We start from the raw sequence: 18610 nt of genomic DNA, 5'->3' as shown, positions 1-18610 counted from the left end.
ATGGTGGTTGGACAAAGCTGGGAGAGATTAACGCTGGGGGTGTTGTGTGTAGGGAGTGGATGGATTCAGGCAGATTTCATGGGGAAGTGAGAGCCAAGTAGGCTGACGGATAAGTAGATGCTTGGCAAATGGGAAGATGGCCCCTTGTCACTGTTGGAGGCTGTAAGACTGCCTTGCCGTTCAGAGGGCTTTAAAGTAGTTGAAAACATTCCTACATTCCTATTCATCCAAGCTTTTCAGATTTGTTTATACCTAAATGAGAAGAGCAGGTTGGCAGCTTCATAAATGTTCTTTTTCAATAATAATTCTGAAAATCTACAGATAATTCCACAATAAAAAAATTGTTATAATCCAGCCAGTGTATGTCATATTTAGGAAGAGAGTCTTACTGGATTATTAAATAGAAATGTAAACATTTGTAGAAAATTTATTTACGTGGGAAATTTACTTACTTATTTCCAGACACAGTGAATTTGTTGTTGCTTTCATTCATTATTAATACGTTTCCTGCTTTCCTGAGACCCAGTTTCTATTTGCTGTTAAATGTTTGAATGCTCCCAAGGGTCTGGGTACTATTAGAGTTGAAATACCTAAACCAGGATTGTCTGATGGATGGAACATTTTGCAGTGATGAAAACATTGTATATCTGTGCTGTCCAGTACCAAAGACACGGGATACATTTGGTCATTAAGCACTTGAAATGTGGTTAGTGAGAATGAGAAATTGAATATTAAACTTAATGTTATTTAAATTTAATTTAAATAGCCAAATGTGGTAGTGGTTACCATATTGGACAGATGTCTAGGTAATGGAATGGTATATGCATAAAAATTTGATTAAGAAGCTGCACCATGTCCATATAAATAGGTTGTGTTTCCTACAGTGAACATGAGTTCAAGAGGATTAAGAGAAGGAAGGGGACTAACGGTGAGATGGTGGTGGTGAAGAGGTAGATGGAGAGCCATAAGAGGGAGACATGTCTTATGGAAATGGAGGTATAAAGAGAGAACACTTTATATTATATTTAGGGAGCTCTTTTAAATATTTAAATAGATGGCATTCAGACTATCATTGTGCACCAGGAAAACTAATCTAAAGGATTGAAACCACCCAAATGTGGTAGCCCAGGGCTAGTAATTTAGGGAGAAGCAATAAGCAAAACAGACTCCCTCCTAAGAAGATTTGCACAGTGGACAAAGGAAGGTTAGCAAACTCAGAAACGAAGAGCAAATGCTTGGCAGATGGCACTGGGTACATACAGCATCTGGTTCTTTACTCCGCACTTCGCACATAGAGGAAATTGAAGGCTCTCACTTCCATTGGTCCTGTGATTCAAAGCAAGTTTGGGCCACAGAGGAATGTGCTTCTCAATGACTCAAAGATTGAGGGACTAAGGGATGGCCATAAGGACAGGGAGTCATTTGACTCTCTTGCATCTGAAGAGGGAGGGCAGTAATTAAGTCACTTGGTGTCTGGTAGCGTAGAGGTCAGTTCAGTTTCTTGTAGAAGCAACGAACTAAAACTGAAACGCCATTATGTTAGTGAGATTCCTGAAATAGATATAACAGTGCTTATACCTAATCATCAACACCACAGTGTGGTGCCAAGCCCATGTCTGGAAAATCTTCCCTGAGATACTAAGGGAAGGAACGAATTAATTATGATTATGAAATTAAAAACTTGGATTACTTTTGTTCTTCTATTTTTCTTAATTGTCCATGTAAATATATATAGATTCAAATTAAGAGACACCTTTGTATTTATAATTCTGAAATATATAGAGTTTAAGACGGACCCTTTTACTCACACTGCTCTGTTACATCACTCGATTTGAAGAAACATCCCCACTCAAACATCTTGATGCATATCCTCCAGCTCTTTTTCATTAGGTTAACATGCATATTTTTCACATAAGCAGGATCAAAACTATTCATATGGTTAAACAAATAGTCGTGTTCATTCAACAATATGATCTCGAGCTCTTTTCTCAATAGAACGGATGTATAGGATTTACTTGAACTTTCTGTTGATGGATATTTTTGCCTTTATGAACAATGCTGCAAAGGACATCCTCTTATGTATTTCTGTAGGCCAGATTCTAAGGAGTGGAAAGTCTGGTTTGAGTAATATGCACATGTTAACATTTTGCACCCTAAAAAGGCTTTACCGGTTTATATCTCCCCACCCCCAATATACGGGAGTTCCGGTTTTCCCATACATTGACAAGCCTCCATGTCACTTTTTGACATTGCCATTGGTAGTTGCAACTATATTTAACACCATTAGAGTGGTTTTCTTAATTCATTCTGTGACTATTTCAGTCTCTGGGGCAGTTTTATCTACGAAAATAACAGTGGTCACACAGGGCCGTGTGAATATGCAGGTCGTCCTGCCTGGTGTCTTCCGATGCCAGGGTCGTGATGTGCAGGGACACAGACCGATGATCGGTGGTGTTAACACGCCACTTATTCTTTCTGAAAAATGAAATCCAGCAGGGGTGATGGAAGTCAGAGATCACCACCTCTCACAAACCCTGCCTTCCCCCGGGCCCTTAGGAGCTCCTGGCCAGTTTCTTCTATTATACTGTTAACACTGAGGGGATTTCACGCTTCAATCTGTCTCTTTTTTTATTCGTGTAGAAAGTGATTCCTGAAATTGCTTTAAGAAAAATTGCTTCTCTCTGTCACTTGGCTCTATGGCTAAAGTACTGGTTCTGTTATTGCTTGTTTTCTGTATGTTTCTATTTCTCAGATTAAAGCACGAGCATGCAGAATGGAGGACACACACACACACACACACACACACACACACACACACACACTTTTCCCATCAGGAACCACAACTATTTCTCAGGGCTCTCTTAAAGTACTGAAATAAAATATATTATGATTTTTTTATGCTGTCTTGCATTGGAAAGCTGTAGAGATTAGGGAATTTAAAAAAATAGCCCGAGATGTACCAGAGTGAGGATCTGATTAAAATATCCTTGCTGCCAAAACCGGTTTGGCTCAGTGGATAGAGCGTCGGCTTGCGGACTGAAGGGTCCCAGGTTTGATTCCGGTCAAGGGCATGTACCTGGGTTGCGGGCACTTCCCCAGTGGGGGATGTGCAGGAGGCAACTAATCGATGTTTCTCTCTCATTGATGTTTCTAACTATCTCTCTCCCTTCCTCTCTGTAAAAAATCAATAAAATATATTTAAAAAATAAAAATTAAAAAAATAAAATAAAATAAAATATCCTTGCTGTACCAATCACAGTCAATACTGAAAAAAAAATGCTCCTCTGCAGAAATTCCATACTCTCTGAAATAAAGTTTTATTTTACTGTATTTTGAATCTAAATACATTTTTAAAAATCCATGTAAATTTTATCACTATTATTGTAGCCCTGTTGAAAATCTGTTCTTCATAGTTGGTAATATATCTAGCTAAAGCAACTTGGAAACTTGTACACACAGGAAAACTATTTAGAGTTCCCAGTCGGTAACTTTTATTCACATTTCATTATAGAACTTCAGGACAATAAATAAACACAACATATTCCTATGGTTTTAGACTGATGATATCAGACATGTGTTTACATTTTTAAAAGCCAAGTTAATGTTTCTCTCTTGCCTTTGATATTGCTCCACTTCGCTCATTTTTATTTTCTCCAGGCAAAGCAGCTAAAAGGAACACCTTATTTAACATTTTATGGACATGAAATTTAAAATGTACATTTTCTAATTCTTTAATAGTGTATGAGGAAAGATGAAGAAGTGTGACAAATAATTTTAGGATAATCAAAGTCTCCGTTACCACAAATGAGTTCTTGCCATTGAGGGTGACCAGTTGTCTGCCTGTCTAATGTCAGGTCGTTTCCTCCTGAAATGGCGCTTTCAGGTCATCTTCCTTCCTGTGGCTCCCTTTCAACAAGCACAAATCAATTAGCTTAAGTAAAGCATAATTAAGAAAGTAAATCAACTAAATAAAAAAATACTAGTGCGTTCCAAGCAAAATATGACTTCTAGACTCCCTCCTGTTTAAAATTTTCCAGGGTCTCTGGTACTTCTCACTCAGCATGATTCAGAACCTGACAATATTTTCTAAAGTATTTTAGATGAAAACACATTTACTGAAAGAGTTAGAAAGAGATTAGCATTGGAATGGAAATGCCGTAATTTAGAGCAGAAAAAAAGTGAGTTGGCTGGAGAGCAACGGAGAGCATCCAGTTCCTGTGTAGCCACCACACAGAGTCGGCAACCGCATAGATGAATGCGCTTCAAAGGGCAGTGGTGGGCCAGGTCTGCAAAATGTCCACTCCTGGGTCATTATAGAGAGAGAGCATTTTTTTAAGTTGCCAAATACTTACAGATAAATGTAAAATGATATCTATAAAATTATTAAATATTCCAAGCGAAAATGTAAGATTACCAGGAGAACATACATGTTGGCGGCATTTTTTTAGGGCCCGCTCCAGCGCTGTCCTGCACCGAGGTGTTTGTGGATGTCCTCACCTTCCCTGTGGAGAGCCAGGACCACAGAATCCAGTGTGACTGGACACGGGCCATCTCCACATTGAAAATACTTTCCCTGTGGGGAGTAGAGATAATAGCTGTGAGCTGCCTACACCCCACACCTGCCCCACCCCATTCAAAATTGCCAGCCATTTTGATGCTAAGGCTTCCAATCTGTGTTCAGTTGATATTTTAAAAGCACAAAATATTGGAAGCCCAGATCCAACCTTTCATCATACTCCACCCGCTCCTACCCCCATAACCACCACCATCACCACCAAGCCTGGGATCTGAGCACTGAGCTCACTTAGGAAAGCGGCTTTGCATGTCAACAGGTCAGCATCCAGCCACAGAGGGCGATGTGGAAAGCTGCCTAAGTGGAGGTTGGCACTTTGCATTACAGCGCAGGAAAATGCATTGCAGAAGGTGTTGCCCTTGTCTCATTCTGAGTTCAGGGGAAGCACTAATGAGGGTAAGTCTGCATGCATCATAGGGGTGTGAAAAACACACACACAAACTCAAACAGTGTTCGGCAAAATAACTAGGAAAGTTGATTCACCCAGTATTTCCTCGTTGAATCTTCATATCATAATTTTCCTCTTGACACAAGAAGACTACCAGCCACCTCTGCTCCAGGAAATGATTCCATTTCCTGATCTATAATTTGATCAGGGACCTACTTTCATGCAGTGCTACAATTTGGCAACTTAGGAGACCTTTGCACAGCTGCCAGTTAGTGCAGGGTGGACACAAACCTTCCACTCTGGCCCAGAGCCCCTCTGGGCTTCCCTTCAAAGTTTGTCCCAGGCTGAGGACTGGGTTGTGAGGTTGGCCATGCTGAAAGGAAGGGGCCTGTCACCCCGCAGCCATGACTGTTCCCAGAGTTGCATGTTCTGTTAGCTTCTTTGGAACGACTTCTTAGAATTCTTTTATAAGCACAGGTCATTATTTCTCAATTTCAGAATATCTTAGCGAGCTTTTTGTCCCAGGAAATGCCGCAACTTCATTTATACAAAGATTCTGACGCAAGTCAAGCAGATGTCTATTCTTCAACACCAGCCCCAGCCTTGGGTCCTTTAGGTTTCTAATTTCTGAGCACATCCTGGTCAGGCCCTTTGGAGGGAGAGGCAGAGTGACTGCTTGTAATTCAAAATTCTTAGAGAGGAAACAAATGTGTATTCTTTATATGTTTTGGGATGTAGGCTATTATTATCTCTTTGCTCTGGAGGTACAAATTATAGGCTTTTGTATGTCATAGTCATATTGATGTTTACCAATTTTTCTAAAGATTATTATCATGTTGGTTATGGTGATATTGCTGCTTTTAAAACCCCAGGAAACAAATAGAAGGGAATTTGTTTTGTTACTTGCACTTCATGGTCTCTTAAAACTAATGAACATTCTAGGCCTCCTCTGAAGAGAAAACCCAACCCAATACCTTTCTTTCATTTGACCTCGTAAAGTTCAAGTTCTTTTGGAGAAATATCAGCATAATCAGCAGCATAGCTGACCAGATATGTTGTTATTGTTGCCTTCCATTTCCTCTAGGACACGGTGTGACTCTTTGAGCCATCTCTCTCAATTTGGGCAGCCTAGCCAAAGAGGTGTCAGTCATCTACTGGCCATTAATTGTGTCCAAAGCTTGGAGTGCAGGATAGAGATGTAAATAGCAGAGGGATGTTCTTGAACAGCCCATGATCTAAGAATGGGTTTTACATATTGAAATGGTTGACAAATATCAAAAGAAGAATTTTGTTTTATTTTATGACATATGAAAATTACATCAAATATAAAATTTAGTGCTCATAAATGAAGTTTCATTGGAAGACAGACATATCCATTCATGTGTTGTCAATGAGTAGTCTGAGGGGAGCCTCATGAGCTTTGGGGGAGGAAGCTGAGCTAAGAGACTTTGTTGGGCATAATTGAGTGCCCGCCTGAGGTGAGAGCAGGGGTGGTCCCAGTCTACAGGGCTATGTGGCTGTGCTTTTTTACCCAATGGGATGAAGAATAAGTGAAGAGCGTGAAATGGTGACATTGGGCTATGATGGGGTTTTGCATGCAGTTGCTAGAAGACAGCAGCAGGATCAGCCTTGCCTTTCAACTCCAGTGGTGGGAGTGTGATGACAGGATGGGATGTGCTTTCTCAGCTGCTGGGAAGGAGCCGCAGCCAGAAAGAGGCTGGGAGAGCGGGGAGAGACTACACAGTCCAGGGGCCCAGACTCTTCAGGAGGTGGGACAAGGATACATTGAAATTAAGAAAGTGAGTGAGTGAGTGAGAGGCATCAGAGGTGGTGGTTGTCAGCAATGGGTGGTAGTTTCAGAGCTTGCACTTGGAATGGGTTCTAGAAGGGAAAACTCCAGGCTGGAGTGAGGGAGGAACAGCAGAGGGAAGGGTTAGGCACACCAGGTTGTGGCTATCATCTACAGGGACCTGAAGTGTGTGTATCTAGGAAGCTGAGGACATCCAAGAATCAGGGACACACCCTCCATGATCATGGAGAGCAGCTGAGAGGTCAGGAGACAACAGCTCTAGTGACCTCACTCTGTGTGCAGGTGTGCACATATATGTGCATGTGCAACTTGACTCTGTCTGTGACTCCACTATCTTCCAGAGAGTGTTTATGAGAATTTTAAACATTCTGTTGCTAGATCACAGAATAAAATATTAAGGAAACCAGAGATCTGAGCATTTTTGTATTCAGTTTAAAATTTTATCAATATTTGCAGTTATACAAACCTGACTGTTGTGAATGAAATGGAAGAGTTAGAAATGTTACTTATGCTTAGATAGTAGCTTCTGTTTGGAATTTTTACACACAGCCTATATGAAGTAAGAGAAATGAAAAACAAGGCCACAGGAAATGAAACGGCCTATTACAGGTCACAAAGATAAGCAGGTTTTAATTAGATATTTCAATTTATATTTTTAAAGATATTATTCTCACCTGAAAAATAAAACAGCCAATACATGTCTAGTTTTCCCCTGAAGATTAATAACTGTGCTCTGTGAGTTTGCAGTAGATTGTTTGTCCATTGTAGGAAAAATTCGTTGTGTTTATTTCTACTTCCCATGAGGAAAGTCTATTAATAGTATTCTTCTAAGAACTGGCTTTGGTCTATATACTAGCGTGTGGGCAATAAATAGAGATATATAAAGTAGATTACTGATCCAAAAAGCTTTAATTAACACACAAGATGGATTTTGATCAGTTTTTTAACCACATACTGTTCCATTGGGCATGCAGACAGATTTATTATTATAATTGCAAGGGTCACTGTAATCCTCCCATCTCCTATCCAAATGCTGCAATGTACCCCAGAGGATAAAGGCCAGAGGAGAACTTAACAGCCCCACGTCTGGTTTTATTGAAAAGGGATTTTGATTCACACTGCTTCATAGTCGGTAAAATATCCCTTGGGCTGGAGAGAGACAGTGAGGACTGGCTTTGCCCAAAGATGGCTTCTGCCGTCTGAGTTACGGGGAGTGAGCACACTGGACCAGGCATCAAGGTTCCGGCTCTGATTCTGGGCTTGGATGCTAACTAACCATGGACCCTTTGTCAAACCATATGGTTTCTCTGGTCCTTAGAGCTTTCGTGCCCCACAATGAAGGGGTCGAATGAAGCCAGAGCCCACCTTTTCTAATTTTAAAACTCAGTAACTGTGTTTGTCCACTTCTGATCCCTCTGATATATAATGTTACCTCTTTGCTGCAGGTGTTTCATCTGTTCATGAATTGACGGACAGAATTGAAGCTGCATTCTACTGAAATTAAACTGATTATCTAATCCACGCTCCCAGTTTTATGAGAACTCTAGGATATCTTTTTTATCTATAAAAGTATTGAGCTCATTCCTTTATTTCTGTTTTTGAAATAATTGTATCTGTAAGTGTAGGTTTTTCTTGACCCCAAGCAAGTTTGGGTAGAAACTCCGGTGATATAACATTTCTCTCCAGTGAATTCTTTTAATATTTAAAAAAATTAACATCATGTATTTTATAACATATGACAAAGTTTGCAGCTTTTGAGGAATATTTTGTAAATATACCAATGGTATGTTAGTGCTCCAGGGCTAGTAATCAAAAGATCAGGAATCTCCTATCTACTAAGGAATAAATAAATTATTAAAATAATTAAGTGATAGATTGGCTTCTTAGAAAAGCAATTGTCAGATGAATGGACAGCATCTTTTTTATTCTCTTTGTTTGCCTGGAATCCATACCTGTCTTATAGGCTTTAGGCCTAGCTGCAATCACTTTGTAACTCTTTGGCTTGATTATTGGTTGATGCAGGCAAACACTTAATGACCAGGCCAACAAAACTATGGGAGTGGCTGCTATAATTTATTAGGACTGAAAACAAATCCTTGTAGAGAATTTTATAGCTCTTCTACCCCTGTTAGACTCTCTCTCTCTCTCTCTCTCTCTCTCTCTCTCTCTCTCTCTCTCTCTTTCTCTTTCTCTCTCTGTATCTGTCTGTCTGTATACAAACACACACATACACACACACATGCACCATCATCATCATCACCTTCTCCCCATGACCCAAAGTCCACTGTCATAAAATATGGGCCTTTTCCACTTCTAGTCTTGGAGTGTACATCTGTTTGTCCTGAGATCAAGATGTTACTCTAACGCTTCATAGAATAATACTTGTGATCTCTCTTTGTTTTCATGGCAGTCACAACTAAATTAAGTTAATTTTTGTTATCCTTTAAATTCCAATCATGGCTAGTCTCTCATTTCCTCTCACTGAGTAAAGATTTATTGAATTCCTACTGTGTACCAGACACTGAAGTAGGACTAGGGTTCCTGTCCTCAGGAAGCACACAGCTGATGAGGCTCACAGGCATATAAGCAAATTGTTCCAGTGTGGGTAATAGGTAAAACAGTGCAGGCGTTTCTTGTGTGGAGAGGTAGCAGGCAGGAGGGAGTAATTAATTTTAAGTGCATCAGAAAAAAAATGATGAGAGCGTCTGGATCTTGAAGCATGTTTAATACTTCATCATGTAAGTGTTGGAGAGAGCTTTCTTTTAGGGGATTTTCTGATTGATGTTTTTTTAATCTCAGATTTGCTCAGAAGACAGAATTAGCATAATTTAATGCAAAAGGATAGAGGAGTCTAGGTGACTCCCAGGTTTCAGCTGACTTGACTTGGGGATTGGTCATTCACTGAAATAAGATGGCAGGTCAAGGAGCAATTCCAACCTATGTCAAGCCCTTTCACTGCCAGTTAGTAAAATATTGCACTTCTTATTGGAATTTGGCTTTGCCATCTTGTTCTACTCCCAGTTAGTGATGTCATCAGCATTAAAGATGCAGCACAAATGTGCTGTTTGCATCAAGCTGCTGACGGCAGATTTCATTGGGCAGAGAGAGGACAAAGAGAGTGGCAGTGCCATAGGACAATGGCCATGAATTTTCCTTTGTGTGCTCTCGAGAAACAGTCATTTAAGGTCTTCACTATTCAATCGTCATTTCTTCATGTGCCCTGTGATCTATTTTGGATGTGGGGTGGGTTAGATCATCAATATTTGGAGATTTTCCAGCCTCTAATGCCAAATATTTTCATGTCATGGGATGTTTCTGAATAATGTGTTTTCCTTATAAAGTTTTTTTTGTGTTTTTTTTTTTTTTTTTGCTCAGATTTTAGTGCCAGTGGTTTGAGTGTTAAGCCTCTAAGCTTTAAGCTCTCATGAATAGTCTGCCATTCTCAACTTGGTTCTTTGAATGTATATCTAAAATTTACATTCAACAATAGAAAAATCAACCCATATTTTATAGATAGAAGTGCATTGCATGTGGGATTTTCTTTACATTATTTGTTCAGATATGGGTTCACAACAATTTCCATATGCAATCAGGACATTGTAGTTCCCAGAGACTCGGTTTTTAAGTTATCAGTTTACGATAGCCTTGTTTTTTGGCGAGCTTAGTGACATCTGTGATGACTTACGTGTTATTTTCAGTCTTTATCTCTCTAAGTTTTATATTTTGTTCTATTGGTGTTTTTTGTTTTTGTTTTTTCATTTAAGCTTCATCCATAGTTTACTCCAACAAAAACATTCAATATACATAGAACAATGACTTACAGTTTTTTTCAAGGTTCATATTAACAAGATTCAACAATGGAGGAGTGACTTGAAAAATGATCACCTCTATACTCACATCTATGTTTCCAGGACAGTTGGGCATTTAAATTTGGGGTCAGTTGGGAAATTTTGCCAGGAGGATTAAGGCATTTTATTACATTCCAGCGCAGATGATCCCAGCAAAGGGTATCTTGGACCAAAGTCTTATTCAGTTGACCCTCTTTGGTCTAAACATGCTGTAGTCTTCTGAGTAGGGATGTAAATTATGATGTCAAAAGTGGGGCTACTTTATGCGATTGACTCTAAACTACTGTTCTTAAACGGGATCAAATGGGACCCAAAGTTACCATTCTTTGGGTGCACCCTGACTTCTCAGAATGACACAGGGTAATATTTGTAGAGTTTAGTTATGTGCAAATTTCAGAGAGAGAGGGAGAAGGAGAGAGGAATAACTTTGACAAGGGAGAATAGTAAAATTTAATCTAGAAATCTTGGACATTGTCACAATCAAAGGCTTTTTCTGGCCAAATATCTGCTGGGGGTTGCGAGCTCCATAGTTTTCCTAAGAGCCCTTTTGATTGAACAGCACACAGGGCTTTAACCTGTGTTTGTTTCTCTGTGGTTTAATCAGGGCCTTGTACTTCCTGGGAAGGCTCAAGGGGAGTGCAGCTCACCAGACGAAGGTCTCACCACTTACAGTGTTGCCTTCAAATAAGGTGCCCATCCCTTTCCCTCCCGTGAGAGGGAGGGAAGAAAGGGGCTGTTTCACTGGCAGTCCTAGAGATATAACTGGCAGTGATGCACAAGGATGTTAAAAATGGCAACTAATTGCATAACTTTGCCCAAGCCACAGTCTCCAGGACTTAATTTACTCATATTTTAAATGAGGGTGATGTAGTTTATCTACAAGGTCTGTCTTAGCCTTTTTGAGCTCCTAAAATAAAATACCACAGATTGGGTGGCTTAAATAACAAACATTTATTGCTTAGAGTTCTGGAGACTGGGAAGTCCAGGGGCAAGGTGCTGGCAGATTCAGCATCTGGTTAGGGCTCTCATCTTGACTTGCAGATAACTATCTTCTCTTTATGTCCTTACATGGCCATTCTGTGTATGCACAACAGAGAGCAGAGAGCGAAAGTGAGAGCGAGAGCAAGAGCAAGAGCGAGAGCGAGAGCGAGAGAGAGAGAGAGAGAGAGAGAGAGAGAGATAACTCACGTTTCTCCCACTTTTTAAAAAAAATATATTTTTATTGATTTCAGATAGGAAGGGAAAAGAAGAGAGAGATAGAAACATCAATGATGAGAGGGAATCATTGACTGGCTGCCTCCTGCATGTTGGACCCAGGCATGTGCCCTTGACCGGAATCGAACCTGGGACCCTTCAGTCCGGAGACCGACACTCTATCCACTGAGCCAAACCAGCCAGGGCTCTCCCACTTTTTATATGGACATTAATTCCATCACAAGGTCCCTACTCTTATGACTTAAGATAACCCTCATTACCTTCCAATGATCCCACCTCCAAAAAAATTGCATCACAGATTAGGGCTTCAACATGAATTTTAGGGAGATACCTACTTTCAGTTGATAGCAAGGGCTCTTTTAGTTGGTTATCATTGTATGACTAGGGGAGACTGCCTTAAATTGGACATTTAACATGAGTAGGACTATAGTACTCAATGTTTGCTTATAGACAGATTTGAGCTTTACTTTCACCTCTGATTCTTATATCTTCATGATGTTGGACAAGTTAAATCTCTGTACGTCTCAATTTCCTCAACTGTGAAATTGTTCAATCACAGTATCTATTTGTAAAGTTTCCATCAAGATATAAAATCATGCATGTAAAGCATATAGCACAGTCCTTGACTATCAAAATATATCCTTGATAAAAATTTGGCCTTTAAATTATGAAAATAACCAAGCTTATTTGGACAAAAGCTGAGGCTGGTAACATAAGAAATAAAAATTTGACCAGTGCTTTGGTCATTAATATCAAAATATTTATTTGATCAAAAATATTGGAAGTTTCTGTTAATTATAACACACCGTTTGTCTGTGTTAAAATAAACATAGACATATATATATATATATATATATATATATAGAGAGAGAGAGAGAGAGAGAGAGAGAGTATGTATTCAAGTGCATGCACAGAGTGTGTACCTGATAATCTGCCCCACCATTTCTTTGGGTAATTAGCTTGTTTTCTACAATATATACGAATTTCAACTAACACACCACTTTGAAATCTGGGATATCTTTTATCTATATAAACAGTTGCTTTTATTCCAATGAACCAGAAAATATTTAATCCTGCTTTGTTTTAAAAGATAATTCCCTAACAAAAATGTTCTTTGCACATTAATAACTGGGTGCTCCAATTAAATGTTACTGGCAAGAAAATGATAAAACCAACCACACACACAGAGCTCAACTCTTATAACCCCAAATTCCCATAAATCATAGCTTGTTGATATCCATGCCATTAATAATGTAGCAAGTATCCTAAAATATTTAATACTTACATTTTATAGAAATTATTGATTTTCCCTTCAGGTTTAGTGACTCAGATGGAAAAGTAAATTTAAGCCTGTTCTCATATGACCTAAAATGTCAAGGTGATAAATCCTTTTTAAGGCTTACCTTGTATTACTCGGAGAGTGACAGCCACTGGAGGAAGTGAGCTCCCCATTATGAAACCAGAGGAGACCGATCAGTAAGAAAGGATGGCAATATGGATTTTAGCAGCTGGGTTTTCCAACATACGAACTGGAGTTGAATGACTGCTTACTCCTGGATTTCAGTGATCACAGTCATCATTTCTTCTCATAACCACTAGTACAGAAGGCGTTTGCTCCAACTCCAGAATATATAAAGAAGAAAAAATTACATTACAGTGGACAACCTTGGGGGTGGGATGTGGTTCCTCATATTTCAGTAAAATTTAATCTTCTAGAAGGCAAGAAGTAATTCTGACTGCTCATGAAGAATAAAACACAATCTAAGCATTATTCTTAATTGAAATGCAATTAAGAAGCAGCACATAAAGCTGGAAATTTAAGAGGGCTGTGTCTTCATGAAAACTTCAAGTAGTTCTCTCTCTTTAAATTTGGTTCAAAATGGTCTATGAAGACCTGTGGGATTTATTTCTGAATACTGGGTAGATTTATGTATTCAGAGAAGGGCTACCAGGAGTGTATGCCAAGAAAGTGACTTTAAGCTCTAGCAAAAGATCTGATTTCTGGCCTTTCAGAGGAAATCAATAAAAAAAGAATAAGATTTTGTAAAATGAGTGGTTTCCCTGGTAAAGCTGTCCCTCATTCGGCACTTATGTACAATGAACCTGCTGCAAGCTATAATGGTTTTGTGATTAGTGTGAATGAATGTTCCTCACCACATAGATTCACTATTGATTTTTAAATTAATAATCATATCTTGTACTTATACAGTTACCATCTCTGAAAAAATCTGAGTGCTAGTTGATGAATTCTAATTTATCTTCATACTATTCTGCTGAATGTGTAGATTAGGTATTACAATTGCATTTTAAGGAGGAAAATCTGAACCATAAAAGTTAAATCACTGGCCACAGAGCTTTCAGAAAGCTAATAATAGAATCATCCATTAAAACCTGGTAGAGGTGGCTTCTAATTCTGGCTGTTTCTCAAAATCATCCAATCAGTTGGGTCAACTTCGATTATTCCTTAGGAAAAAGAAGTTGATCATAACAATGATTTGAAATTGCTGTGATTAATGGACATTTAGTTTTCTACAGATTATTTTGGTGTGTAGTGACTGGGTAGAAGACATTTTTATTTATTGAACCATATGCATTTTTAGTGGTCTATGACAAATATCTTTTGAATGCGGTTATGTTATATGTGTCTTAAATTTATCTGGTAAGGGAGCGATGTAAAACTTAAATTCTAGCCCTGACCAGTTTGGCTCAGTGGATAGAGCGTTGGCCTGTGGACTGAAGGGTCCCAGGTTTGAATCCTGTCAAGGGCATGTACCTTGGTTGCGGGCACATCCCCGGTAGGGGGTGTGCAGGAGGCAGCTGATCAATGTTTCTCTCTCATCGATGTTTCTGGCTCTCTATCCCTCTCCCTTCATCTCTGTAAAAAAAATCAATAAAATGTATTTTAAAACTTAAATTCTACCATTAAGTAGGTGTGGTTTTCCAAGGGCTGGGTATCTCTATAACCTATCTGGCATTGCTTTAGCTGAAAAGAAAAAATAATCTCCCATCAAAAACTCGTTGTACTCATTCTTTCAATAACCCCTTCCTCCAGCCTTAACAATGTGGGACTCTGATTTCCCCCTTCTTTGTATTACTATTCATATCCATTTTCCTTCTGACAAGTTTATGACTGTCCCTCAGTATTCTCCTTACTGCCACCGCTCTACTTCTCACATTTATATGGGTAACCTCCTTATTGTCTCTCCTAGTTCACCTAGTCCAGTGATGGCGAACCTATGACACGCTTGTCAGAGGTGACACGCGAACTCATTTTTTGGTTGATTTTCCTTTGTTAAATGGCATTTAAATATATAAAATAAATATCAAAAATATAAGTCTTTGTTTTACTATGGTTGCAAATATCAAAAATATTTCTACATGTGACACGGCACCAGAGCTAAGTTAGGGTTTTTCAAAATGCTGGCACGCCGAGCTCAAAAGGTTCACCATCACTGACCTAGTCCATCTTAGACCAGTTTTCCGCATTCTCTGTGATTTTTGAAATTATGAATTATTCAGTCACACAAAAAGTATACATATCCATCCATATCCCCAGCACCCAGCTTAAAAAACACAACATTGAAAGCCTTCTTTGAAGTCTCTCCCTGATCTCACTTCATTTCCCCTCCCCACTACTATGAATTTAATGGTTATTATTCCCATGCATGTTTTTATACTTTTATTTACCATATATATCTGTATCCATAAAGTGTAGTTTATTTCTTTAATCATTTATTTCTAAAACTTTCCTTTTTTTTTAAACCGTGGCTTTGAGATTTGCACTGTAGTTTTAAGGTGTATCCATGTTAGTACCATGGCCGTGTTTCCTACTATTTCATTGTGGAAGCCCCTTGGATCCACACACCACAGGCTGGCTATTCTTCTAAGGATAGACTTTGAGATTGTGGTGATTTTCTTTTCTGAAAAACAAACAAATATATAAATGAACATTCTGAATATGCCTCCTTGTTCACATTTATGAGAGTTTCTTGAGGGCATATACCCAAGATTCTAAATGCTGAGGAGGTAGATCTACTCATTTTTCAAATTTATTGTTAAAAAATGGTTGTCACCTGAAGCATTCTACTTTCAGGCCATATTCCATTAAAAAAAAAAAAGATTTCATTGGCCTCTCCACCAACTTTCACAGGAATTTCAACCTCTTGAAAGAGAAGAGCTCCTCCTCACTTTTCTACCTGAAGCCCCCCACCCCTGGGATCCTTTTTATGGGGCGGTCACCCCATGATGAAATATAAATGATGAAGAATGCAGGGTGTGATGGGACCTTGGGTGGACGAAGGACATGACGCCATGTCTCAGGGCACCATACCTGATTCACTGACTGCTGGTTTGTGAGGTTCTAGTATCGCCTAGTTCAGTGATGGCGAACCTTTTGAGCTCGGCGTGCCAGCATTTTGAAAAACCCTAACTTAACTCTGGTGCCGTGTCATATATAGAATTTTTTTGATATTTGCAACCATAGTAAAACAAAGACTTATATTTTTGATATTTATTTTATATATTTAAATGCCATTTAACAAAGGAAAATCAACCAAAGAAATGAGTTCGCGTGTCACCTCTGACACGCGTGTCATAGGCTCGCCATCACTGGCCTAGTTTATTCTCTGAAGACTCTGTCTCAGAAATCATTCATCATCCACCTCACTGTGCGGCAGCGAAGAACAAGGGCCCCGGAGCCAGCCTGCCTGGGTCTGAATTCCTGACCCGCCGCTGCTGGTCGTCTGCTCTTGAGCAAGTTCCCTCACCTGCCTGGGGCTTGGTGTTCTTGCTTGTGAAATGGGGGACGTGCTTGTGATTATTTCATAAGGCTGTGTTGAGAACCAAATGAAAGGATATACATAAAGCTTTCAAGTAGGTGCTTACTAAATTTTGTTGACCTGTCTGGAGAGTAAAAATAACCAAAAGCTCTATCATACCTCCTTGTGTGTCAGGCGTTGTCTTAGGAACTGGGGAGATGGCATTGACCTTAATATATGCCTCTTTCCAAAAATTAAGTTGCCTGCTGGGATCAAGCCCACATACATTGCTTGGCTCAAGAAATATATGTGAAGTACATGTTGAATCAATAAATGAACCCAATGTTTCTTCTACGGCAAAGAAAAGCCCAGAGTATGTTCTGAGCCATAATGAAGCAAGTCAATTATATCCATGATAACTACATTCTTTCTCTGAATGGTATTGAACTCTTAATCTTTGAATATTGATTGTTCCCAGGCAATACGGTTAGTGTTTTGCCATTTGCCAAAATATTTGAGTAGTCAGAATACCATATTTTTAAAGAAGATGAGTAACAAAGAGTTGACTATTTCTTTCATTCCTAATTGCATACAAAATAACATTCTCAACTTTTGGTTATGACCAGTCTTTTGAAATTGATTTTTTTCCTTGAATTGTAGGTCTCATTGTCCACGAAGGAGCTGCAGTTTACAGAGTGTTTAAGCGCTGGCGAGCTGTTAACTTACACTGGGATGTATTAAATTATGACAAAGCCACAGACATCGAAGAAAGTAGCCGGGGAGAGTCTTCTACAAGCAGGACTTTATGGTTGCCACTGACAGCTCTGCGGAACAGGAACTTGGTCCACCCCACGCAGCTAACCTCCCCGAGGTTTCAGTGTGGCTACGTGTTATTACACCTGTTCAATCGAATGAGACCCCACGAAGACCTATCGGAAGATAACAGCTCAGGAGAAGTTGTGATGAGAGTGACTTCCGTGTGACCAGAGTATAGGACGGTGCAGCGTGGACCACCCTGCACATTTTGGAATGTAATTGCAATCAATGGCAAAACCATAACACTTCTAAAAACACACATCTATGAACTTTTTAAAATTTATGCTTTTTATATGAACATTTGAATTGCAAATACATTTTTCTGAAAAAATAAAAGAGTCCTCTTGTTTGCTTTCTGATTTATCACACATTTTATAAGTTGATACTTGAAATCATGATCTGTATAATTTAACTCTACTTGGTTAAAAGAATGATGAAAGTTATCCTCAAGGCCCAAACTATTTTTTTCTTGCTTGTTTTAAATATATTTTTATCAAACTTTGTGCTCCATGTGTAATCTTTCAGACATGCTACGAATGGGGAAGAGTTTAGAATTCTGTGGGCCGGTTCCAAAGTGCCTATCAACTGAGCAGCCATGAGGCTCTGCACTGGACCTCCCCATGCCTCATGCTGGTTGGCAAACTTGACCATGACTTTTTTTTTTTCGGGGGGAGGTGGGGAGGAAATAACCTGTCAACAGGAAAGTAGATTCTAGGAATTATGGCTTGTTTTCTAACTTCTGAAACAGTACAGAGAGCTTGTAAAAAAAGATAAAGATAAGCTGAGTAGAATAGTTTTACTCTAGAACATGTTACATAGAGCATCCTGCATACTTATAACCCTAAAAGCTCACCAAAACATTGTATCACTGTGTGTGATAATACTGCCTCACATTTGCATAAACCTCTCATAGACCTATCAAAATGTTAGTGTCTTGATTTCTATGAGCACGGTCTTAATTAGATTTTCCTTTTGCAAAAGCTTATATACCTACTCAATCATTTAAACACCAATCCCATTACTTGGTTTAATGAAGTCCTGGGGAAACACATTCGCCAGCAGTGAGATGTGTTTCTCTTTCACCAGATAAGTATTTTTTAAATGAAAAGAGGAAAAATGAGGCTATCGACTCCCCAGGACCAGGTTTCTAACTAGTGGAACCTGGAGATTTTCCACCGTTTTATCCTTCTAATGGGAGTAAAT

The 18610-nt window shown here is 39.1% G+C and overlaps 1 protein-coding gene across 1 annotated transcript in view; it reads left to right on the top strand.

The window, feature by feature from the left end:
• The window catches only part of MARCHF11 (membrane associated ring-CH-type finger 11), a gene marked incomplete at its 5' end in the record, with an annotated part of 88259 nt that extends 70357 nt beyond the window's left edge, over positions 1-17902 (top strand). Inside the window, one exon of the mRNA XM_081088713.1 lies at positions 17252-17902. Within this exon, the coding sequence (XP_080944839.1) occupies positions 17252-17574 (323 nt within the window). The 3' untranslated portion in view covers positions 17575-17902. The remainder of the gene's footprint in view (positions 1-17251) is intronic.
• Positions 17903-18610: the final 708 nt, after the last annotated feature.

The sequence above is a fragment of the Myotis nattereri genome (genome assembly GCF_964212035.1).
Source record: "Myotis nattereri genome assembly, chromosome: 4".
Taxonomy (NCBI): Eukaryota; Metazoa; Chordata; class Mammalia; order Chiroptera; family Vespertilionidae; genus Myotis; species Myotis nattereri.
Note: the sequence above shows the minus strand (reverse complement) of the source record. Positions and strands in the feature narration are given on the sequence as shown.